The sequence below is a fragment of the Bos indicus genome, chromosome 13 (genome assembly GCF_029378745.1).
Source record: "Bos indicus isolate NIAB-ARS_2022 breed Sahiwal x Tharparkar chromosome 13, NIAB-ARS_B.indTharparkar_mat_pri_1.0, whole genome shotgun sequence".
Taxonomy (NCBI): Eukaryota; Metazoa; Chordata; class Mammalia; order Artiodactyla; family Bovidae; genus Bos; species Bos indicus.
Window position 1 is genome coordinate 25,714,878 of NC_091772.1, and position 25,326 is coordinate 25,740,203.

Sequence of the window (25,326 nt, forward strand, 5' to 3'; positions counted from 1 at the left end):
ACAGCCTACCAGGCTCCTCTGTCCATGGGATTTTCCAGGCAAGAGTACTGGAGTGGGATGCCATCACCTTCTCCAAATCTCTTACTAGTGCTAGCTATTATTTTATTAATACTGTTGCTGTGACACAAGAAATTTGTAATTAGTTGGATATTTCTGAAGTGCATGTCTTTCAACTTCAGTTGAAATTTTCTCTATATAGTATCTTAGATTATTTCCTTGGAAGATTTCTGTTTATTAACCTTGTCCAACCCTAACTATATTCAGATTATATTCCCCAAACCAATAACTAGACAGGAACATGTTATTGGGTCTATCTGGCCAGAGCTAACATTGTCTAGATTTAAGACATCCACCCAGGAATGCAACTTGTTTTCAGAATAAAGAATCACTGGTTCAATGTCATTGGCACATTACCCATCCATAGCATGCTTCTCGTGCTAATGTTTGTTCAGCTTGCTGATGAGAACTGTAGCCAAATTATCCCAGTGCAAATGTAAGTTATAAAAATCCAGCCGAAGTCTGCCTATGCAAGTGAAAAAAAAATCGCCTCTAGTGTTAGAATAATAAATAATCAAGCAGCTTGTTTATCCTTTCTGGCATTACAACTATTCGTATCCTGGGGAGGATGGAGGAAACTGCTTTAGATGAGAAAACTCCTTGAGAACACATGTCTGAAGTGAAGTGTGAAGATGGTATCTAGAGATATTTGCTCTAATTCTCTGTGTGGTTATATTTGTGTTTGGAGATGGTGGGGCAGAGTCTCGGATTTCCCTTTGTGTGCTAAAATTCCGATTTGCTGAAGGTCAGCACTGTGCATTGTCTGCTCACAGTTCCTAGAGATGGTAGAACCCCTCAACCTTCCCAGTGCCTCTCTGCGTCCAGCAGAGACACAGAGAGGACAGACAGGTGGGGACAGAGGCCAAGGCAGGAATCCCATGCATCCAAGTCAGTCCAGGGTTGGAGGGTCACATCTCCCTCCAACCCCCAAACCCACATTTTAGCTGAGTTCTTAGGAATGAAGGTGCAAAGATTTTAGAAAAACCTAAAAATAAAAACATCGAATGTACACAACAGAATTCCTGCGAAAGGTGTAATTAGAAAATGAAAACCCCTGGTTGTAGAGGGTTCTATTGCTGGAGACACAGAGCATTTATGGAGCCATCAAATCTTTTATAGCTTCCGTTTCACATGGAATGCTGACAACCAGGAAAGGAAAGAGTCTTAAACACAAAACACCACCACCAGCCAATAAACAACCAACAACCACCGCGCCCCGCCTCAAACACTTACAGTCAGGTCTAAAGCCATCACTTCTAGGTGTTCTCTTCACCAACAAACTACCATTAAAAGAAAAAAAAATGTTTCAGTGATCCAGGTAACATGTTTGTGAATTACAAATAGAATTGAACATCATTAAAATATATATTTGAAACGTGCATTTTTTTTCCCCCTCAAGCATGTGGGGCATCAGCACAGCCTTGAATTCCCTCCTATGTCTCCTTATCAGTGAGATTCTGGATAAAAGGGAGGGAGAGGGGCGTGGGCACAGGGGCTCAGCCAGCTGCTCCTGGAAACAGCTAACAGAGGCATTGGAAAAAGGGGCTCAGATACATAGCAAAGCATGCCCTCTCCCCCTTCCTTTCTCTCAGGCTAGCTGTCAAATGGGCTGTTTGTTCAGTGTGGTCAAACCCTAATGCCCGAGGGCAAAGGGTTAGTGGTTTGGAATGGACTGCATTCTTTGGAACCAGCGTCCTGTGTTAGCATCCCTCTTGGGCAGATTTGGAAAGACATAGCAGTGATGACGTGAATGTGGTACTCACCTGGCTACCTTGATCATGTTGGGCTTGTACTTCTCTATGCTACTGAGCAAGGCTTTTATGGTTCTCCCAGTTCCAATAGAAGAGGACAGACAAATTCAACCAGATGCCTTTGGGCTGCATTAAAAGGCTTTTCATCCAGACAGATGAGTCTAGTCCTTATTAATAATGTATCATAATTAGAATTGCCATCAAATTAGAAGTCCAAGTAGGAGGCAGAGCTGGTTATATTTTTTAGACAGGTGCATCTTTCTGGAAGCTGGGTTTGGGGGGAATATGTTGGTGACTGTTTCCTCCTAGAATCCTTGAGCTGTGTCAAAAGGCTACATTCAGCATTTGGAGAGCATGTGGGGCTCTTTATCGAGTGCATTTGGTCTCGTGCATGCGCATTCAAGGACTAAATTTGGCCCTGAGGTAATGTAACACAACGCGGGGCACATGAATTTTCATGGACATGGGATGCACATCTGAGTATGCTGAATGGACAGATAAACACTTCCCCCGCTCCCCCTTCACATACTCTCCCCACTTAATAGGAGATTCGATGGCTGGGAAGTGAGATGTATGTGGACAGCAGCTGGTGACAGCCTGTGAGCTCTGAGGGCACGAGGCTACTGTGAGCAGAGGCTCACCCTGGCTGATGAGCTGCTGCACAATTAGAGCACAATGGGCAGGCGAAATTGATTGTCCGTGGGACAGAAATCAGCTGTCTGGAGCTGATTATCAAAACAACAGGTCTGAATTTAGCCAGGGTCGGGCAGTGCCTTTCGCTGGAGGGTCTACTTCAAGGGTTTTGTCTGAGCCAGAACGGCACATACATATGGCACACCCAGGCGACTGTAACAAAAGCGCGACAAAAACAGCTCCCCTGAATTTTTGCCAGCTGATAAGACAGGCCTGCTGGGCTAAAGGACCCATTATTTCTTTCTCTTTTCTTTTCTTCTTTAAAAAAAAAATAGAAAAACAAATTAAATTAAATTATATCTTTCCCCTGGATAGCAAATTTTTACACTGATTCTATTTATGATTTAGATGCTGAAGGGAGGATTGTTTCAAGTCATTAGAGGTCATTAGCAAGAACACGGAATTAAGGGTGAGAGGCCAATCTTGGTTTCTCTATTAAAAAAATTTGGTTCTGTGGGCTAGTTTTCTCTTCTGTGAAAATGTCTGATTTACAAATAGATCTAAGAACCAATTTAGACATGGGTGGCATTAGATACAAAAGGATAAAATACCACACAACTATTATTGCAAAGCTTCCATTCTAAGTTATTTCAAGTCAAATTCTAGTTAACTCCTATCCTGTAAATTTGGAGAAGCCTGCATGCAGTGGGCATTCAATAAATCCTTGGCCAATTTGATAACAAGGTCTATATTTAGAAACTCAACATTAGATTCTTTCAACTTCCAGGTATGGATAAAGAAAAGTCAGCTTACCTCAACAATGAGGACATTCTGAAATTAAAAAAAAAAAAAAAAACTATTTAGAATATGATGCAAATCTGGCTCATAAGATAAACACATATTTTGCTTGGAGTTAGAATTTCACAGTTAACTTAGCTGGTCGTCCACCATCCATCTAACCCAAATGCTTGGAGATAATCCAGGACTTCCAGATTTATTTTTCCAGTTTTGCTGGAATCACGGATGCTGCAATATTGGTGTCTATATTCAGGTTAGTGTTGTCCCGTGCTTAGTCACTCAGTCACGTGTGACTCTTTGCGACCTCATGGACCGTAGCCCACCAGGCTCCTCCGTTCATGGGGACTGTCCAGGAAAAAATACTGGGGTGGGTTGCCATGCCCTCCTCCAGGGGATCTTCCAAACCCAGGGATCGAAATCAGGTCTCCCGCATTGCAGGCAGATTCTTTACTATCTGAGCCATCAGGGAAGCCCAAGAATACCGGAGTGGGTAGCCTATCCCTTCTCCAGGGGATCTTTCTCATCCAGGAATCGAACCAGGATCTCCTGCATAGAAGGCAGATTCACCAGGGAATTCTGGTGAATTCCCAGATTCACCAGGGAAGCCGGCTGATTTTAGATCCTTTACCTGTCTGAAGAACTATCCATAATGTCATCCGACCGCCATCATCCTGGCAAGTGACCCCTCTGAGTCCTTTGGGATACAAACCTCACCAAATTTCCCAGATAAACAGCATTGTTAATGGAGACAGCACTGGGCAGAAGGATCCTATATTCAGTGGGGCCACCCCTACACCAGTGTAGCCACCACAATCACCAGGGATCTGGTATTTACTCTTGGATTTTCAATCCCAAGGAAGGGGAGATGCTTGGTTTATATTTTTAGTGATGTGGTTACACTCCTTACTCTGTGCTTTTAAGGCATCCCTCTGCTTCTCCCCTAGGAACAGATTATGTTTCATTTTAACTTCTTGAATGATACCTATTATTAGACTATCAACTCTGCAAGGATCGGAAGGAATCACATTTTTCTTGCTTACTTTCATAGTCTCAGCCACTAGCACAAATACTGCAAACAGATGCTCAGTAATTATTTGTGAATGAAGGAACAATAACTAATTATACTTATTAATGACAAAATTAACCAATAAGTGGATTTGTAGTCACATGTCAATATTGCCCCATCAAATTAAAATACCACTGTGTTAACATGCTATATATTCTCCTCAATGTAATGATGTCTTTCTTTAGATAACTTTTCATTTATCCCTATGATTCATACACTACTTTAAAAATTCTATCAAACCATACACTTTGGCTATCTTATCTCTCATGCAAAAGAGATTTAAATAATGAAACGTGAACCAACCAACCACTCTGTTAAATCTGAACTATACTACCTTATGTGTCAACTGCATTCTTAGGTGGAATATCTTTCTGGAAGTGTTTTTCTTTCTAGTATTTTATTCATTAAATTCATGAAAGAATCTTAATTTTATCATTAAAATATAAGATTATTTTGTCTGTTTTAAAAATAGGTCATGCCCACAGTATACCCCATGGATCACACTGACGGAGAAGTCCCCTTGGTATCCTCAATGCGTTTGCTATATTATTAACCATCAATCCATCACAACTAGTTAGGATGTGCATTTTTAGTTTGATTGAGGCCTATTAGCCAACCAGAACACTGGAAGAATACTTGGTTAATTTAACGTCCTAGTTCACAATCTCTTTTTGTTTCAATCTTACAATGAAAAACCTTTTAAAACTGTTAGTCCGCATTCTTGCCTAATTAAATGAAGTGCACTGAACATAATTAAATCTGGTTTTTGAAAGTTCAGGGCCTTGCAAAACAAGAGTCATTCTTGAGGAGATTAGCTTCAACTACAAGACATAGTGATATCTGGGAATTAGAATTCAGAGAGACATAAATCCAGAGATAGAGTGTCAAACTTAATTAAACACATTTTAAAATCAAGGTAATGTATACACGTTTAAAATAAAATAGAGAAGTCTAAAGTTTTCTAGATATTGATGTGTTTCTAACTGATAAAAGTATTTCAAAATGCTTATATGTTTATACTGAAGTTATGGCATTTTATACTATGCGTATCCAAAATATTAGTTCATCTAGCAAAACTATTAGTGCATCTAACAAAAACAGTGGTTTTTCCAGTAGTCACGTATGGATATGAGAGCTGGACTATAAAGAAAGCTGAGTGCCAAAGAACTGATGCCTCTGAAATGTGATACTGGTGAAGACTCTTGAAAATACCTTGGACAGCATGGAGATCAAAACAGTCAATCCTAAAAGAAATCAACCCTGTATATTTATTAGAAGGATTGATGCTGAAGTTGAAGCTCCAATACTTTGGCCACCTGATGTGAAGAGCCAACTCATTGGAAAAGGCCCTGATGCTGGGAAAGACTGAAGGCAGGAGGAGAAGGGGACGACGGAGGATGAGATGGTTGGATGGTATCATCGACTCAACGGGCATGAGTTTGAACAAACTCTGGGAGATAAAGAAGGACAGGGAAGCCTGGCATGCTGCAGTTCATGGTGTCACAGAGTCGGATATGACTTAGCAACAATGACAACACACAAAAATGACAACAATCTATTTCATTTTTTTTTCATTTTCTCCTAGTTTTATCGAGATATAACCGATATACTTCACTATGTTAGTTTAAGGGGTTCAGCATGATGCTCTGACTCAGATACACTGTGACATGATTACTGCAATGTTTAGTCAGTATCCACCCTCTCATGTAGACACAATACAAAGAAAAAGGAAAAGGGGCAAAAACTTTTTTTCTTTGTGATAAGAACTCTTAGGGTTTACTCTTTTTTAAAATATCAATTTATTTTTAATTGGAGAATAACTGCTTTATAATATTGTGTTGGTTTCTGCCATATCTTAGGGTTTACTCTTTTAATAACTTTTACCTATATTACTCAGGAGTGTTAACTAGTTATCATGTTATACATTACATCTGTAGTACTTATTTTTATTATAGCTGAAAATTTGTACCTATGACCAGCTCCCATTCCCTGCCTCTGGTAACCACAAAACTAGTCTTTTTTCCTGTGATTTTGGTTTTTGTTTGGTTTTATTATGTTTTAGATCCCACATATGGGTAAGACAACACAGAATTTGTTTTTCTCTGTCTCACTTATTTCACTTAGCATAATGCTTTCAAGGTCCATTCATGTTGTTGAAAATGGCAGGATTTCCTTGGTTTATTTTTTTAATGGCTTAATAAAATTCCATTGTGTATGTATACCACATTTCTGTATTTGACAATAATTTCTTTTATTTTTTTACTTTTTTGCTGCACCAGGCAGCATGCAGGATCTTAGCTCCCCGACCAGGGATCCAACCCGTGCCCCCTGCAATGGAAGTTGGGGTCTTAACCACTGACTGTGAGGGAAGTTCCCCACATTTCTTAATATCATATAAACTTATTACACATTCACTAGGTTTCCCAGGACAATTTCCCCAGTTGTCGTTCAAATGGCTTTTTTTTTTTCAATTGGAGAATAACTGCTTAACCATATTGTGTTGGTTTCTGCTGTACAACAACATGAATCAGCCGTAAGTATATATGTATTTCAAATGGCTTTTGTTGTAGCTGGCTTGTCTAATTTAAGAACATGCAATGATCTTTAATGTCCTTTAATTTAGAAGAGTCTCTTTTTCTGTACTTCTGTTTCTCACTCTCACAACTTGATACACCATCTATTTACTATGTTCTTTCACACTATCTCCCTTCCTTTCCCCGTGCCCCAATGTTACCTTGTTATGACTGTATCTTCTCATACAGGTTACATTTTTTTCCCACTAATAAGTCAAGTAGTGTACTATATCTTTTTTTAGAGCTTGTTTACTTTTCTTGAAGTTCTTAATTGTTTTTCCTATCATAGTCCATTGTCTTATAATACTGGAATAACCCTTACTTTTTCCTGCCCCCCCTTTTTTTTCCCCCAGGAAGCTCATCTTTTTAAAAATATTTACTTGGCTGCACTGGTTCTTAGTTGTGGTATACAGGATCTTCAATTTTCAGTGTGGTATCTTCTTCTTCTTTTTTTTTTTAAGTTAAGGCATACAGACTCTTAGTTGGGGCCTGTGGGATCTAGTTCCCTGACCAGGGATTGAACTTCGGCCCCCTGGATTGAGAGCATGGGGTCTTAGCCACTGGATCACCAGGAAAGTCCCATTCTAAGCTCTTCTTTCTTAGAAGGATTATAATGAGGAAAACATTGACTAGTTATGGTTTAATTGTCTTTCTCAAAGGATTTTTGGAGGATCAAGAAAGCAAACAGGTTGATAAAATCTGTAACAACCCTGTGTTAGGAACAGTACTAAAAAAGTAAAATTATTTAGTAGGATCAAAAATGATGAGCAAGAGAATACTAATACAGAAAAACCATCTGCTATTGAAAGGGGATTAAGCAGAAAATTAAGAGTTTTTTATTGGCTTTACAGAGCAACCATCAGATATATATTTATTTTCCTTTATAGAACATCAGTTATGTTTTCAAATTCTTTCATTAGTGTTACATGAATTGACTCCTGGATCTTCAGTGGCCTGCCTGTTGTGTGGAAAGCTTACCCTGAACAAGAGCAATGACTTTAATACCTTCGGAAGACTGGCTCTGCCTTGCAAAACAAGAAGTAGCCCAAGTGTAGAAAGTGACTACCCCAACTATGGAAGCATTTTTCAATACTATCTAAGAAAACTCATCTCTTTACGCTTTAGTGGACCAAGATTAGCAACACAAGCTAAGAGAGGAAGACTAACCCATCTTTATACTATCAGTATATAACATGGAAACTGTTATGTAGTAGGAGCTTAGGAAATGCCTGTGGAACAACTCAACAATTCTGACCTCCTTTCTGTCTCTAGCTCATCCTATACCCCCTCTATCTTTCTCCTTAATGATATACAGTTCCTCCTTAACTGAGCTATCATTAAATGTCTTTTGCTTTTAATTTTGCATTTAGAAATCTTCTAAAGTTCCCATTTTCTTGAGTGGGCTGCCTTGGGAATTTTTTTTTTCAGAACACACTGTGCCTCTTTAAACACTTCCAATCTGCTGACTCCCATCACTGAATCTGAGATGCTCGCCAGTTACTGTCGTGGTCATCTCATCACACCTAGCTCATTTCCTCCCAGAAAGCCAATGAAATCTGCAGCCTGGGAGCTGCAGGCAAGAATCCTATGGGGAACCTCCACGGCGTGTCCTATCTCTGCTATTTCATGATCCTGATGGAAGCTCATCCCTCTGGGTTTCCTAAACAAAAAGCAAGGAAGGAAGGAAAAAAGAGAAAAAGAAAAGAAAGGACAGACTGATGAAAATCAGAATGGTTTTCTTAAATAGGTTATTCCTTTTAGTCTTTTAAAATGTAAAGCGATCAGCACACCACAGTCTAATCTGCAGCAATGTATTTTGGTGGCTGTGGCTGCGCCCTGCTGAGGGACGATGGCAGGAGTGATGGTGAGCTAAGCATGGATCCTGAGCCTGCGTGGGAGTGTGACTATAAACCCCATGGAGAAAGGCATGCAGTCCAGCATTTCATTTTATGTGATAATTCACAAAACTGCCAGAATCATCAGTCGCTGGGCATTTCCATGACTGTTCTCAGCCTAGTCAGATGCAATAGAAAGGAATGATTTAAATAGCTCAGGCAGGCAAGGAGGAAATTTCGGCAGGTTCTGATGCTTCATTTCTGGCATTTGATTAGAAACTTCTTTGAGGTGGGGGGTGGGTGCAGTGGTAGGTCTCCTGAAATCTCACACATAACCTGCACATCTATGTTTGCCCATTGCCGGATTTGGGCCTTTTTCTGTGCTTTTGGGTTTTATTCCACCCTTTCAGAGATTTCTCTTGAACATGAATAAAATCGCCTTGCTTTAATGGATACACACATTTTATGAAGTGCTAGGATTAAATCAACTTTGAAAAAAAAATCAGCCAGAGAGTGCGTTGTGCAGGCAGCTTAAACACCCAAACGAAACGCTTTTAACGCTGGGAGCTGAAGGAGCTATTGAATCATTGCGGGCTCTCTTTATTCAGCCGCCTTGACCTATTTAGATCCATGATTCAGCCAGCCTTTCTGGGGAGCTTTCTTCCTTTTGCTTTTAAGAAAGAAAGAGGCAGGAAGGAAGGAGGGAAGGAAGGATGGAGAGAGAAAGAGAGAGAGGCCGGAAGGAAGGAAGTGACAAAGGAAGGAAGAAGAGGTAATAAAAGAAGCCCAGAAACAGAAAGGAGAATGTGGGCTGTCTAGAGTCTCCATTTCCTAAATATTTTAACTTGAGCATCTACAGAGGGCTTTGGCACCCCACTCCAGTACTCTTGCCTGGAAAATCCCATGGACGGAGGAGGCTGGTAGGCTGCGGTCCATGGGGACGCGAAGAGTCAGACACGACTGAGCGACTTCACTTTCACTTTTCACTTTCATGCACTGGGGAAAGAAACGGCAACCCACTCCAGTGTTCTTTCCTGGAGAATCCCAGGGACAGGGAAGCCTGGTGGGCTGCCGTCTACGGGGTCACACAGGGTCAGACACGACCGAAGCGACTTAGCAGCAGCAGCAGCAGAGAACTTAAGTGACACGGTAAATCTATGGGATTTCTAACACATGGAAAATTAGACAGGTGATTTTCTAACCTTCCCTCCTTCAGGAATCACTGACTTCATCCTGCTCCTTCGGAGAGAGCTACTCCTTCTGCTTCACGCCACTTCACTCCTGAAGTTCAAGTGCTCAAACCACACCATCTCCTCCCTGGTTTCTCTCCCTGGAGTCTCTCTCTTCTCTCAGTTACCTCTGCCCTCCTGTCAGGTGATTTCCCCAAAACACAGCTTCTTGATTTCACCTCAGCTCAACAACTTCTGTGGCTCCTCTTTGCTTCTCTGAGCAAGTTACACTCATTAGTCAACGTATTCTTTTTTTTGGCTTTTTGCTTTTTTAGCTACACCGTGTGGCATGTGGGATCTTAGTTCCCCAACCAGGGATCAAACCTGCATCCCTTGCAGTGAAAGTGAGGTGTCTTAACCACTGGACTGCCAAGGAAGTCCCCGATATAGTCTATAAACCAAATCCAATTTCAGTTCTTTAAATTATTATTTTGCTATTTTTTGATGAATTTCCTTCAGTCACACGGGGCCACTCCTGTTCTCTGGCTCTGCTGTTTTCTTCTCTTCCTCCCCGATTCCACATGCTATTTATTCTCTCTCCCTCTTCTGCGCTATTCCCTGACCTTCTGGTCCCAAATAAAACCTCACCTTCTTCTAAGACAATTATAATCCGAAGAAATCATTCCTTCTTTGGATTTCTTTAAGCTCAAGGAACAGTCTCGTGTGGAAAGGCCCCCGACCCCCTAAATGTTCTTCCCTGGATGCTGAGCATTAAAAAAGAGAACACAAGAACAAGTTCATGGTAGAGTAGTAATATAATGATAAATGTAACTTCAGTGTGAATTTTTTAATTGAGAAATCGTGTGATTACTCTATGAGAAGGGAAAAGTTAAATGATGACCTGTACCAAACCTTCCAATGCAGATACTCATCCAACACATCTTCCATCCCAGGCAGATATTTATTGCAGTTTCAGACTTTCTTCTACCACCATTTAAAAAAGGACCTGCCCATTGCTATGTGCCATTCAAGTTTTTCCCCAGCTGGTATAAATTCTACGTGATGGGAAGATGCTAGAGGGCCTCTGAAGTTTTTTTTTCTGGCAGCACTGCACAGCATGGGGGATCCTAATCCCCAACCAATGATCGAACCCACACCCCCTGCAGCAGAAGCGCAAAGTCTTAACCACTGGGCTGCCAGGGAAATTCCTGAAATTTGTTTTTATAGTTCTCTCAAACTCCTCATGGACAGCCTATTTCTGAAAAGCTAAAGAAGGGGTAGGGAGGGCAAGCTATATTAAAGCCTTTATTCTTTTAAGGAGAAGGAAAGTTAAGTGAATTTTTTTTTCACTCCTCCACTCCTTCCACATCCTGGTGGGGAAATAGGCAAATGAAAAATAAGCCCCAAATAAACACCAGAAATTATGGAAAGGGCTTCACTGGAAAGAGGGTGCTGATACAGAGGCTAATGGAGAATAGGGGGACAGGGGCTTAGGGGGGAGGAGTTTGTGCTCATTTTAGAGACTCAGGGAAGGCCTCTCTCTGACACAAAAGTCTTTAGGCTGAAATCTGAAGGATGGGAGGAAAGTGAACTCCAGGCAGAGGTCACAGCTTGTCCAGGGTCTCGGCAGGAAGGAGCTTAGCCGGTGTGGTGATGGCCAGAGAGGAGGTGGTGAACGGTGTGCCATGATGTCAGGAAGGAGACAGGGCCAGATCATCGGGGTCTTCTAGGCTGTGATAAGGAGTTTGGATTATAATCTCAGAGCACTGGGTTGCCAGGCACAATATAGGACATCCAGATACATTTGAATTTCAGATAAAGAACAACATTTTAGTCCAAGTGTGTTCCAAATACTGCATGGGACATACTTATACTGAAAATTTAGTCATTGTTTATTTGAAATTCAAATTTAACTTGGCATCTTGTTTTTTGTTTTTAAACTAAGTCTGACAACCCTAATTGACAGGCTGCTGAAAGGTTTTCAGTAGGCAAGTGATGGGATCCAATTTGTATTTTAAGAAAATCCCTTTGCTTCTTGGAGACTGGTTTGAGAGGTGGCAACAGTTAAGTTGATGCTTTTGAACTGTGGTGTTGGAAAAGACTCTTGAGAGTGCCATGGACTGCAAGGAACTCAAACCAGTCAATCCTAAAGGAAATCAATTCTGAATGTTCATTGGAAGGACTGATGCTGAAGCTGAAGCTCTAATATTTTGGCCACCTGATGCAAAGAGCAAACTCATTTGAAAAGACCCTGATGCTGGGAAAGACTGAAGGCAGAAGAAGAGGACGACAGAGAATGAGATGGTTGGACGGCATCACTGACTCAATGGACATGAGTTTGAGCAAGCTCAGGGAAATGGCGAAGGACAAGGAAGCCTGGTCCATGGGGTTGCAGAGTCGGACACAACTGAGCATCTTAACAAGAGTTAAGTGAAGGCAGAAGTTCAGGGAGACTAGTTAGGCATGGCTCATGCTGCCCAGAAAAGGGATAGAGGTTGTCTCGCCTTAGAGACCAGTCTTCTCAAACTTTAATGTGCATAGAATCATCAGGGCACCTTGTTAACATGAAGACTTAATTCAGCAAATCTGGGGTGGGATCTGAGGTACTGCATTTTCAATAAGTCTCCAGGAGTTGCCGACCTTGCTGGTTCCTAGACCAAAGGTCAGCAAACTATGGCTGATTGGCCAAATCTGGCCTGCCGCGTGTTTCTTGTAAATAAAATTTTATTGAAACACAGCCGTGTCCATTTGTTTGCACTTCATCTATTGCAAATAGCCGCTTTTGTGCTATGACAGCAAGGTGAAATAGCTGCAGCAGAAGACTGTATGGGCCACAAAACTGAAAAAATATTTACTGCCTGCCCCAACCTGGAAAGTTTATCTGACACCTGCCCTAGAACACACTTTGAGTAGCAAGGTCTAGACTTGGAATGTTACCATGGAGATGGAGAGACATGGACAGATTCAAGATGTATTTGAGAGAACAGAGTGTGGTCTATACTGGTTCATTACTTGACTTCTGATGTGAGCCTAGGAACCCTGAACTGCAGAATCTTAAGCTGTCATGACAGTTGAGAATCTGGCTAAATATATCTTAGAAATATTTACCCAAGAAGCCCAGGGGGTTCTACTTGACATGAATTTGAATGCATATATCTCTGCACACACAGCGACTGGAAAGATACCACGTAACATTACCTGGTGACCTGGACAAATCATTCGTCGTGCTAGCAAAAAACTGAAGCCAACCTCTGCTCAGACTTACTGTTTGGCTGGTTTGCTGTTTCTCCTAGCCTGAACTTCCAAGATGTCTATTTTCTCATGAGGGGATGGTCTTTGCAGTAATTGCAGAAGGGGAAACTGAGGCACAGCCTTATCACCCCTTCTTGCTCATTCCACCCCCAGGAAGAAACTCCCCTTTCTTCAATCTCTTCTCAGTCTCTCCTTGAAAAAATTAGAACCATTATCCTCTCTCTACCTCCTAAAGGAAGGGACTATCCAGTGCTCACATAAGAGGAAAAATGACTTTAAAACAAAATACAAGATGATTTTAGAAGGCAGGAGAGAAACACTGCCCTTTTTCTGTGCAATTTTTTTTCTGGCGTTCCTTTGGGATTCTTCGAGCTGCCACTTTGACAGACTCCATGGTGAATGCACAAGGCACACGATTTCTCCTATGTGATAAACTTCAAGGCAATGTCATACAACAAAGCACTACAATGATATCATTTAAAGACAACCCCCAGGGTTGTTAAAAGTTATGAATTTCTGGAAATAGCTTTGATTTTTTTTTTAATCTTTCCAGGATTATACAGTGATGTAGTAACATCAAATGGCGGCCTCGTGATACATACATTAACACCAACAAGTGAATTCCAGTTTCTGTAGGACGCAGTTTACTACTAGGTAGCAATTTAACACTCAGATGCTAAGCTATCTTCTGAGGAGAGGAAGGAAGCTGTTCTGCAGTTAGTCCTTGTGGCTCTTCAATGTTCCTAGTGTTATTATACACATTTTTATTAAATATGGCTACCATCCCCTCCCCAGGTGGGCACTGCAAACCAGGAACAACTGCAGATACGAGATTAAGCTTGTGTAACAGACTGCTTCGTTTCACTTAGAAAGCTTAAGTTGCTCAGGGATAATGAATACTAGATAATGTCAGGAGAGCTGAAGAAAAACAAATTCTGTGTTGCTTTCATTCATGGCAAAACTCGCGTTTCAGGTCACACTTGCACAGACCATCTGCTTGATGAAACACTCTTCCTTCCCAATGCATGGATTTCTGTCAGAATCCAGAGTTTTTCATGTAATTACTAAGCTTTGGCAGATTTGGATCTCCAAGTTAATATCGGAGGCGCCTGCCTCAAAATCTCATGGGATACATTTTTTTAATGGGGGACAGCGCTGGGGGGGGAGGCAAAGTGTTGAAAAATGAAAAAGTCTTTACATATTCTTTTTTTTAATTCCCTGCCTAAATTTTAAACACTTCAACAAACATGTTTAAATGTCTTACTAAAGTGCTTTGGTGCCCAGGAGGAGACGAAGGGTGAAAATCAGACAAATAAAGGAAAAGAATTCCCTTTCAGGATGTACCTGAAAGTGTGAGTAGGAAAAAAAAAAAATGGGAAAGAGAAGAAGGAGTGTTAAGGGGGGTTTGTAATGTGAGGTTGTCTGAAATAAGATTGGAAGGAAGCTTGGAGACGAAAGATTTGGTCTGAGTCAGGCCTTGGAAGCATTATAAAAGGAGTGTTTTATAAAAGGAGGAATCATTAAAAGGATCCACACATTCATTTGCATGAATTAGCAAACCCAGGAGAGTGTCTGAAATGGACTGCAGCGCTGACCTGAAATGGAGGTTACTGTTTTCCCTGCAACACCCAGGCCTCAGTGGGCACAAAGCAGAGTCACATGAACAAACCTTTCCAGCCAGAGTCCAAAGATCATCGCCTCCAATGATGTGCATCTCGTCCATGGACTGGTCATTCTAAACGGAAAGGGGGAGATAATATTTTACTATACAAGAAAAGCTGTATACAGCACGTTTCCCCATCTACCCAGCCAGGAGCTGGATTGTGCCTTGCAAATATAGCACAAATAGCTGGTCCTGATTCATGGTTGCCTATGGTTACCAAGAGCCAGTCTCCTGCCACCGTGTTTGAGACAAAGCATCCTAATGGCTGATAGCCGAGGCTGTGTGGAGAGGGGATGGAGGGAGTGGGGAGAGGACAAGCAAATCTAATTTTGGAACAAAATAAAACCATGGAAGGTGCCCGAGCCTATTCTGAGGCAGATGGAATTGGAGAAGACAGTCATGCTCCCGGACTTCCCTGGGGTGGTTAGGGCTACGGCGGGGGGAGCTGGGGAGGGGGCCTAGCGTTTGTCAGCTGTGCCAACAGCCCCAGTTACAGCCCTGCAATGGGGAACAATTAGACTGTGGTTCCCACAGAGGTTATAGACCCCCTCTCCTCACTACCAATGTGGGTCCAATCCCTTATCTGTATCAAGGGCAATTCTAAAAGGCTACAGATCAAGAACTATTACACTTAGATCGTGACACAAGGATGATGAAGCCTCAGGAACTTTCTGGAATTCAGGAATATGAGACTAGAATCCCATTTAGAAGACTTTTCACAATACCTTGTAATAACCTATAATGGAAAAGACTCTGAAAAAGAATATTACATATGTGTGTGTATATATATATATATGGGCTTCCCTTGTGGCTCAGATGGTAAAAGAACCTGCCTGCAATGCAGGAGACCTGGGCTTGATTCCTGGGTTGGGAAGATCCCCTGGAAAAGGGAATGCCTACCCACTCCAGTATTCTTGGCTGGAGAATCCTGGACAGAGGAGCCTGGCAGGTTACAGTCTGTGGGTCACAATGAGTCAGACACAACTGAGCAACTAACACACACACATATATGTATACATAGAGCTGAATCACTTTGCTGTACACCAGAAACTAACACAACATTGTAAATCAACTATACTTCAGTTTAAAAAAAAGAGACTTTTCACTTAAGTCCTATTAGAGATTATAAGCATTCCTTTTCACAGTATTTATATACGGGACATCATTCTGCCTCAATTAAACCTCACACACACACACACAATAAAATATGGGTTGTTTCTTAGTAAATATCACAACAGAATAACATGGGGGCAGAACAGGTAACAGAAGGCAAGCAACTTATTTTCCGATTTCCTTGCAAAGATGCATTAGAGGAACTGAAGGGGACACCCTATATGCAATTGGTTTCGTGATCAAGCAAGACTGCGGTGACACTGCAGTCCCTTCATCCGAATGATAACCTAAGTGAGAAGACACCAAGAGAGGGAATAGACATATGATGTGCTGAGCCAGGAAGTATCTTCGGTTACTGCTGTTGCTTTGGCCAGTTCAGTGCTTTTCTCCCTTATTCTGGCAAGAAGGCCCTGCCTCTTTTGGGGAGGGAGTTCATTCCCCTAAAGGAATTTTCTTGGGTTAGTTTGAATTGGATTCTGTCACTTGCAATTCAGAGTCTAGACCTAGAAGTACATTGTCACAGCACTGGTCATCAGAAAGGAAAAAAGAAAAAAGCCAATCAACCAATATAATAGTTTTACCAATGAAGCAGCCTTTTGTTTTTCACCTTACTGCTCAAGAGGAAAAAAAAAAATGACCTTAAAATGTTCTTACTTCCAGTTTGAAAGCATTTATTCCTAACTGCAAAGGAGTGGTGAAAATGCTTGAAATGTTTGAAAGTGCCCCATAAGTTAGATAAAACCAATAATTTTCTTCTTATGGGAACTGATAGCCAAAGGAGAAAATCAAAGACTATCTAGAATCCACTGATCTTTTGCTGTTTTGGCTTTTTTTTTTTTTTTTTTAAACACCTCTGCTTGAGTCAAGTTTCTACTGTCCCATTAGCAAAGCAAGTCACATGAATAAGCCCAGCATTAATCTGAGAAGTAATCATCAAGTAACAGAACAAAGTACATAGACACAGGGAAGCCATTTAATCAGGGTCACTGATGCAATCACTCTGCACAGCGGTTCACAGATATTCCTAGGATTGATGTATCCTTTCTTTTTTTTAACATCATTGATTTTGATTTGAAGATATTTTACTTGGGATTGTTCATCTGATCTTCATAAGTAAGACTGACCTGTACTTTCCTTTCTTTTGCTACCTCTGTGGATTTTTAAAGCAAGTTATACAAGCCTCATGAGTTGGGTGGGCCTTTGTCTTTTTTCTGTATGCTAGAAGTTTGTATATGAATGAATTTATCTATTTTGCTAAGGTTCAGTAGAGCTCAGAATAGGTATTATTTAATCCCCAGTTTACAAATGAGGAACTGGAGGCAGTAAGAGTCTGAGTAGCTTGCCCAAAAAAAGGCACTACTAGTAAGTGAGGGAAACCAGTTCAGTTCTAGGATTGTCTAGCTTGGCATTATTCTTGTGTTAACAAGCCCCACCCCCCACAACTTTCCTAGAAGGTAGAAATAACAGTGTATCTTTGAGAGTACCAGGGAGAAGAATTGGGTCCTGGTTGTACTAAGGAAGTAAAATATATAAGCTGAAATGGCTAGGAGAAATACACACCTTGGCAGAAATGCTGGTAACGGTTGTGTGGATTTATTTAAATGGCAAAGGAAGGGTGGGAGGGAGGCTCAAGAGGGAAGGGATATATGTATACATATAGCTGATTCACGTTGTTGTACAGGAGAAACTAACACAACATTGTAAAGCAATTATACTCCAATTAAAAACATTAAAACAAATGAATAAAGAGCAAAGGAAGTCTCCGACATTTAGTCCAAGCACCCTCAGAAAGAAACATATTGGAAATTACTAGTTTTGGTGACCTGGTCTTCAGGTACAAAAAAGAGCTCAGCATATATAGTGACTGCTGGTACAAAAGAGAATTTGGACTGTTTAGATAATGTTCAGGAACAAACATAGCCAAGTAAGAATAATATCCTGAATTCCTTTTGAGGAACGGGAAGGGGATGAGTAAAGAAAACAAATAAACAAAAGAATCACTCTCTCAGCCACTCATTTCCAAAGTCAGAGAGACTTGCCTCAGAATCCATACACGGAATACTTTCTCAACATTCTCAGCCGCCACAGATGCCTTAACTTTGCTTTTTTCCCTCTTCTTTTCAGCCTCATCCTTCCTCTCAGCTATTCTCCTGTGCTCAGTAAGGTCAACGGCACTATATCAAATAAAGGCAAACCCCCAACCAAAACAGTTCATTATAGCACTTCCCTGGTGATCAGTGGTTGAGAATCTGCCGTCAATGCAGGGGACACACGTTTGATCCCTCCTCTGGGGAGATTCCACATGTTGCTGGGCAAATAAGCCCGTGTATTGAAACTACTGAGCCTGGGCTCTAGAGCCCGCTCTTTGCAACAAGAGAAGCCACGACAGTGAGAAGCCTGCACACCGCAACTTGAAAGTAGCCCTTGCTCACCTTGACTACAGAAAGCCCGTGTGCAGCAATAAAGACCCAGCACAGCCAAAAATAACAAAATAACTAAGGAAATATTTTTTAAAACACACAAACAGTTCATTATAAGAAGTTTTAATGATCAAAGTGGAGAGTTTCTTATGAAAATGTTGCAGGGTTGAAAAATTTTTCAAAAACTCTTAACATGTGGTACAAAGTCAGATAACAAGGAGAGATGAATCAGTTCCAGTGTTTCCTTTTCAACCAGTGGTGGATATAGGACATGACCCTTAACTCGGTCCCTGAGTCCTTTAAGCCACCTAGGGTCAAAGTGGAGGTCACAGGGCAGTGGCTTGTATGTCTGCCCTTTGCTTCACCCAGAGAAACTCCACTTATCTCTGTTGTATTAACTGGGTTCAAGGTAAGATGTGCCAAGTCACTTCAATCATGTCCAACTCTGTGTGACCCCATGGACTATAGCCCCCCAGGCTCCTCTGTCCATGGGATTCTCCAGGCAAGAATACTAGAGTGAGTTGCCATACCTTCCTCCAGGGAATCTTCCCTCAAGGTAAGACGGTGGGAACCAAAAAGTTTGAAAACTCCTATGTCAATATTTTTGCTTCCTTTTAAACAGACTTGCCATCTTTTTGGTTCTTGCTCATTTAAATATCCATTTGTTTCTGAGGTCATTTTTGTTTAGAATCTCATTCTTACAATATGTGGATGAGCTGTGAGAAAGGAAAACATGGCGACTGGTAAACAGGCAGCTGGGGGGTCCCTACAAGCCCTTGGGGACCAGACTGCCTGGGTTCCAGCCCCAGCCCCACCTTCTATGAGCTGTCCAACCTCGAGGAAGCGACTTAACCTTTCAGTACTCTAGTGTCCTCATCTATAAAAAGAGAGTGTCAATCAACATTAATAGTTCCTACCTCCTAGGATTATTCGGAGGAGTAAATGAATTAATATGAATTGAGCACGGAATACCTGGTGCATAACAAGAAGCAGTTCCTAAAGCCTTGGCTTACCCCAGGATCATCATCTACTTTTAGTCTAAGAAATTTGCATGTCTACCCAAGTTTCTCAACTTGGACCTCGTGATGATTCTTTGCACAGTTCACTGAGTCCATCATTGATACATGAATGTCTCGTGCTCTGGGGTTAAGGTTTCTGAGGCTGACGGCCACCCATGAGGCGTGTGGTTAAGGAGGACTCCTGTCCTGTGGCAACTGTGCATCAGGGCTACAGTCTTGGTTAAAAACAAGCTCCACTCTATGTTCCTTCAGGGTTTCTCAGTGATCCCCTAGCTCCCAAGCGGTGGTGTCTGAATCTTTACAGTGGACCATTTTGTGGGTATAATTACCCACATCACTCCACTCTGCTGTTTTCATCTTTCTCCCGATGGACAGAAGCCACCTGGAAATCATGCTTGGACCCTCTTTTGTCTTTATCACCTCTCATCTATTCTTTGTAGGAGCCGTTTACAGTCAGCAGAGCAAAGAGTTAACCTTGAAATTGCTTCACAAGATGGCAGGTCACAATCTGTAGAACAGGAGACTGGATGGCCGGGCTCCTGATAATTTTCCCAACCCTGGCTGCATTTTTGCTTGGGGATCATGAGCTGCTTCAATTCTTCCCTTTGATTCACCATCTTCGCTTAAGGTAATTTAAAATAGATTTACACTACCTGTCAACGACAGAACCTTGACTAAGATTTCATACCAATTTACAGGAGAACTCAATATTTGCAAATATTGATAAGCATGATTAGTGACAACTTACTCATGACACGTCATCACACATCACCGTGCCGCATGAGATCCTAGGCATCCCCAGCACACGATGTACTGCTTCTTCCTCCATGTCTTAGCTTGTGGCTGCTCCTGGTAGTAATTCTTACTCTTTCCTCAAGACTCAGTTCATGCATGATCTCTTCTAGGAAGCTTTCCTGGGGTCCTCTGGACTTGATCTGTGTCTGATAACACTCTCTAAATGTCAACAGGTCAAGTCCAACTAGAATTTTCTGAGAATGCAGCAACTGCCAGTGGCGTGAAGACTTGAGCACAAACAGCCTGATTTTCACCCTAATTACACCCGCTGTGGCCGACACACCATGGCATCCACTGCTTGTTGAGCTACACTGAAGTATCTGCATACATGTGTTCGCTATATTTTTAATACCCCTGCCACTACCCACATTACAGTACTAAGTGTTCTCAGGCAGCACTTGGTTTCCCTTGCTCTAAGTTCTTCTTCCAGCTGTCCAGGAACTGGAAGGAGCTTATTGCCCGATGGAGACAGAGAAAAAATAAAAACTACAGATAAACACGTGAGAAAATATCTGTAAAGTTTGATTGAAAGTGGACACAAAGGAAGCGGACTTGAGCAACCTGGAAAATGCTAAGACTGAAAGAGTACAGACCTTCCTCTGTGATGTCTGAGTGATTCCCACCCATAAAGAAACTGTTTATTTACTATTATTACTACTATTCTATTACACTGGTATCCAAAGAGCCTTCTCAGTACTTTGAAAAAAATATAAATGCAAAAATCCATGTGAATTCTGAACATGAAAAATAAAACAGGAATTATTAAGATGTATCAGGATTATTAAGATCAGTCATTCATGATGAGTAAAGGATGTATTTTAAAGCCAAACTAGCATTTAACCAGGAAAAAAAATATGTATATATCAGCATGTACAATTTAGCTCAGTTGAAGGGACACATACATTTTGCATTTTCTAAATTTGGTGTGTAGCTTTTGCAAGCACGGTTGAGACTTTATTCGAGGACAAAACGGCTTTCTGTTTAATGACAATGATTTATTGCTCTATTGTGACTGGTATTCCATACCACCCATTCTCCAAGAGAGGTACTGGTTAGCTAAGAGTAATCCCTACCCAACAGAGAAAGGCTCTTTTCTTTATGAGAAATAAAGCAATTTTGGAACAGAAGAAGCGACCACAATAATAAGAAGAAGCTATAGGCTGGTAGGAATAATGAAGGGTCACCAAGAAAAAGGAAAAAGGGAGGGAAAAGGAGAAAAATGGACCTTTACTTCAATTTAGTTATCAAAAACCCCAGAAAGGAGGAAACTAAGTTTAAAAACAGATTCAGTGACATTGCTTTACATGGACTCTGAAACCTTGAAGCAGGATATCCTTCTGTTTTGAAACCTGGTATGGATTTGTTGCTTTGGTTTAAATTATGTTTTTAAATTATGGATCAGAAGGAAAAAACAAACTGAGCCCTTAACACATGTCAGCGACCCCAAAGGACTTCAGTAAAATCTACGTGTTCAAATGTGGATGACCATATCCCAGTGGTAACTTTTTTTTTCTTTCTTTTTTCTTATAAACTTAATCATTTCTTTTTTTAAAAAATATTTATTTATTTATTTGGTTGCATTAGGTCTTAGTTGCTGCACCCAAGACCTTCACTGTGTCATGTGGCTCTTCCCTTGAGGCAGGAGGACTCTTTAGTTGCAGAGCATGGACTTAGTTGCTCCTCAGCATGTAGGATCTTAGTTCCCCCACTAGGAATTGAACCAGCATTCCCTGCATTGCAGGGTGGATTCTTAAGCACTGGACCACCAGGGAAGTCCTAACCATCTCTTGAAAGGTCATTTTCGCCACACAGTTTTTTCCTCCTAGATAACCCAAGGCAGATTTATAACTATAATTCTAAATAAAAGAATTCAAACGGACATTGTTGTTTAACACTAAAGAAATCTTAAAGCAGCTCTTACAGACCCATTTTAAGATTGCCAGGGGCTGGGATGGTAAACACGAAGGGCGGAGGGCGAGGGCTGCTAGGACACCCTGAGCTGAGCAGACGTCCAGAACACACACTGCTTTCTGGCATTAGACCGAATCCACTTTTGTTCCCACCCGGTTGTACTCTGGGACCACACGGTTCTGCTTCCTCGTGTGACCTCTCAGCTCAAAATATGTTTGCAGTTGCCCATGCCTATAGAAAGGAGTCTCGTTTTGTCATTGTGTTGGGCAGGGCCATCCTTAGAGTCAGGCAAGAGAAGTCTTGCACATCACAAATACCAAAACACAAAGACATTTGTTTTCTTTTTGGTCTTAAAAGGCAGTTTTGGGGGAAACTCTGGGGCAGTTAGAGCTAATGGGAATTATGCAACAGGGAAATGTGTGCTGAACTGGGCTTTGTGCCTCACCCCCGACCCTTGCAGGGTCAAGTTAGGTTGTTGTAGGGAAGGTGGCAGTGGCCTACCTTGGGAAACCAGACAAAGAGGGGTGGGTCTGTTTTCAAGTTGGCTGCCCTAAATCACCCAAAGCAGGTGCCTCAGAGACTGGAGTCCCCGGATAACTGTGTTCCCTCTGTGCTCAGGGATAGGGTCTTCGGGGGCATCTGAGTTAGCAAAGAGAGGCATGAAGAGTCTAGCTGCCCCAACCCCCTGGAGAGCTTAACCTTGCCAGTCCCATGCGGGGTTCAGGCAGGCTTGGTCACCACCCAGGTGCTGGGCCCAGGTGGTGCCCCGCCCTGCCCAGAAGGCACTTGGCTCTGCCCAGGCTTGTCCACTGCCTGGACAAGCACAGCTCCTACAGCCTCCAGTTCAGGTGATCTGGCTGGAAACATGAGCCTGGCCATGGACAAATCTATAAAGTTTCAAAACCTTAACTATTTAGGCATATGATAGGTGAATCTCCATTTGTTCTCTTGCCCTGCACTCCATACATACAAGGGGCAAGTCTGACTTTGAGAACCATTTACTGAATGCTAGGCGCTAGAATGCTAAGGCCACTGCTTACATGAGTCCAAACAGAATCCTGTAAGACGTGATCCAGCAATCATGCTCCTTGTTATTTACCCACAGAGTAGAACACTTGGGTCCATACCAAAATTCACACCCTAGCCACTGTGAAGCAGTATAGAGGTTCCTCAGGAAACAAAAAATAGAATTAGCATATGATCCAGCAATCCCACTCCTGGACATATATTCAGACAAAACTCTAATCCAAAAAGAGACCTATAACCCAATGTTAATAGCAGCACCATTCACAATAGCCAAGACGTGGAAACAACCTAAACGGCCATCGATAGATGAATGAATAAAGAATACATGATATGTACACACACACACACACACACACACACACACACACACACACACACACACTGGAATACTCCTCAGCCATAAAAAAGTCAAAATGCCATTTGCAGCAACATGGATTCGACTAGAGATTACCATATTAAGTGAAGTAAGTCAGACAGAGAAAGACAAATATATATCCCTTACAGGTAGAATCTAAACTACAACACAAATGAACCTATTGAAACAGAAGTAGAATCATGGACATAGCAAATAGACTGGTGGCTGCCAAGGGCAAGGGGGCTGGAGGAGGGATGGAATAGAAGGTTCAGGTTCGCAGATACAAGCTTTTATATACCGAATGGATAAACAACAAGGACCTACTGTATAGCACAGAGAACTACAGTCAATATCCTATGATAAACCATAATGGAAAAGAAATTTAAAACAAGAATGTATATATGTATAACTGAATCACTCTGCTGTACAGCAGAAATTAACACAACATTGTAAATCAACTATACTTCTATAAAAAAATATTAAAACTGAAAAATTACTTAAGGAAAACTTGTACTTGGATATTTAAAGCAGTTTTATTCACAACTGCTAGACTTGGAAACAACCGAGATACCTTTCAGTGGGCGAAGGTATAAACAGACTGTGATACGTTCAGACAATGTAATGTTATTCAGCACTACAATGAAATGAGCTGTCAAGCCATGAAAGGAAGCTTAAATGCATATTACTAAGTAAAAGAAGCCAATCTGACAAGGCTACATATTATATGATTCCAACTATATGACTTTCTGGAAAAGGCAAAACTATGAAGACAGTAAAAAAAATCAGTAGTTACCTGGAATTTGGGGGAGGAAGAGATGAAAAGATGGGGCACATTTTTAAAGTGATTTTTAGGGTTGTGAGAATACTCTATGACACCATGGTGATGGATACATATTATTATACATTTATCTAAACCCATTAGAGTGTACAACACCAAGAATGAACCCTACTGTAAACTATGGACTTTGGGTGATGATGAATCAATGTAGGTTCATCAGCTGTAACACAGGTTACCAATCTGGTCGGAGATGTTGATAATCGGGGAGGCTGAGGGTGTGTGAGGGCAGTGGGTATACAGGAATTCTTTGTCCTTTCCCCTAGATTTTGATGTGAACCTGAAATTGCTCTAAAAAAATAAAGTCCATTTAAAAAAATCTTGAGGCAACAGGTAACTTAAAAAAAATTTTTTAATAACTTTGCCGAGAGCTTCCCAGGTGGCTCAGTGGTAAAGAATCTGCCTGCCAATGCAGGAGTCATGGGTTTGATACTTGGGTCAGGAAGATCCCCTGGAGAAGGAAATGGCAATGCACTCCAGTATTCTTGCCTGGGAAATCCCACGGACGGAGGAGCCTGGCGGGTTACAGTCCATGATGTCACAAAGAGTCGACTTAGTGACTCAACAACAATAACAACAAACTTCGCCAAAGGTCCCACAGCTGAAAAGTGATGGAGCTGAAGACAGAGCAGGACCAACCCTCTGTCTTGCTCCATCTAACCCATAAGTCCTATACTTCTCTCTTGGGTCTGATCAGAAGCTACCTTTCCATGTGACTTGACCCTTTACCCCTTCTGCACATGACTCATCTGTGCAGACTGTGATCTCCTCTGCAATGGGACCTGACAGTCTGCATTTCCAACAAGCTTCTGGGCGACAAGGATGGAGCAGGCCCAGAGGGGACACACTTGCCTGGGTCTGTGTTCTGCCCATACCAACCCGCTGATTGAGCCATCACTGTGTCTTACTGATGCTTCCTCCACCCAGAATGTCTTTCTGCCACATCTCTGCTTGTAAAAAATATAGATAGACAAATTAAAGTCTACTCTCATGATAGGTCAGCACCTGACCCTCTTCAACCCCCAGACGCCCACCAACAGCCAGAATCAACTGGT

The 25,326-nt window shown here is 41.6% G+C and overlaps 1 protein-coding gene across 1 annotated transcript in view; it reads right to left on the bottom strand.

The window, feature by feature from the left end:
• PRTFDC1 (phosphoribosyl transferase domain containing 1) overlaps positions 1-25,326 on the bottom strand; it is a 130,730-nt gene that overhangs the window by 34,597 nt on the left and 70,807 nt on the right. Inside the window, 4 exon segments of the mRNA XM_070800832.1 lie at positions 1,291-1,337; positions 1,821-1,927; positions 3,255-3,272; positions 14,804-14,869. Coding sequence (XP_070656933.1) covers positions 1,291-1,337; positions 1,821-1,927; positions 3,255-3,272; positions 14,804-14,869 — 238 coding nt within the window.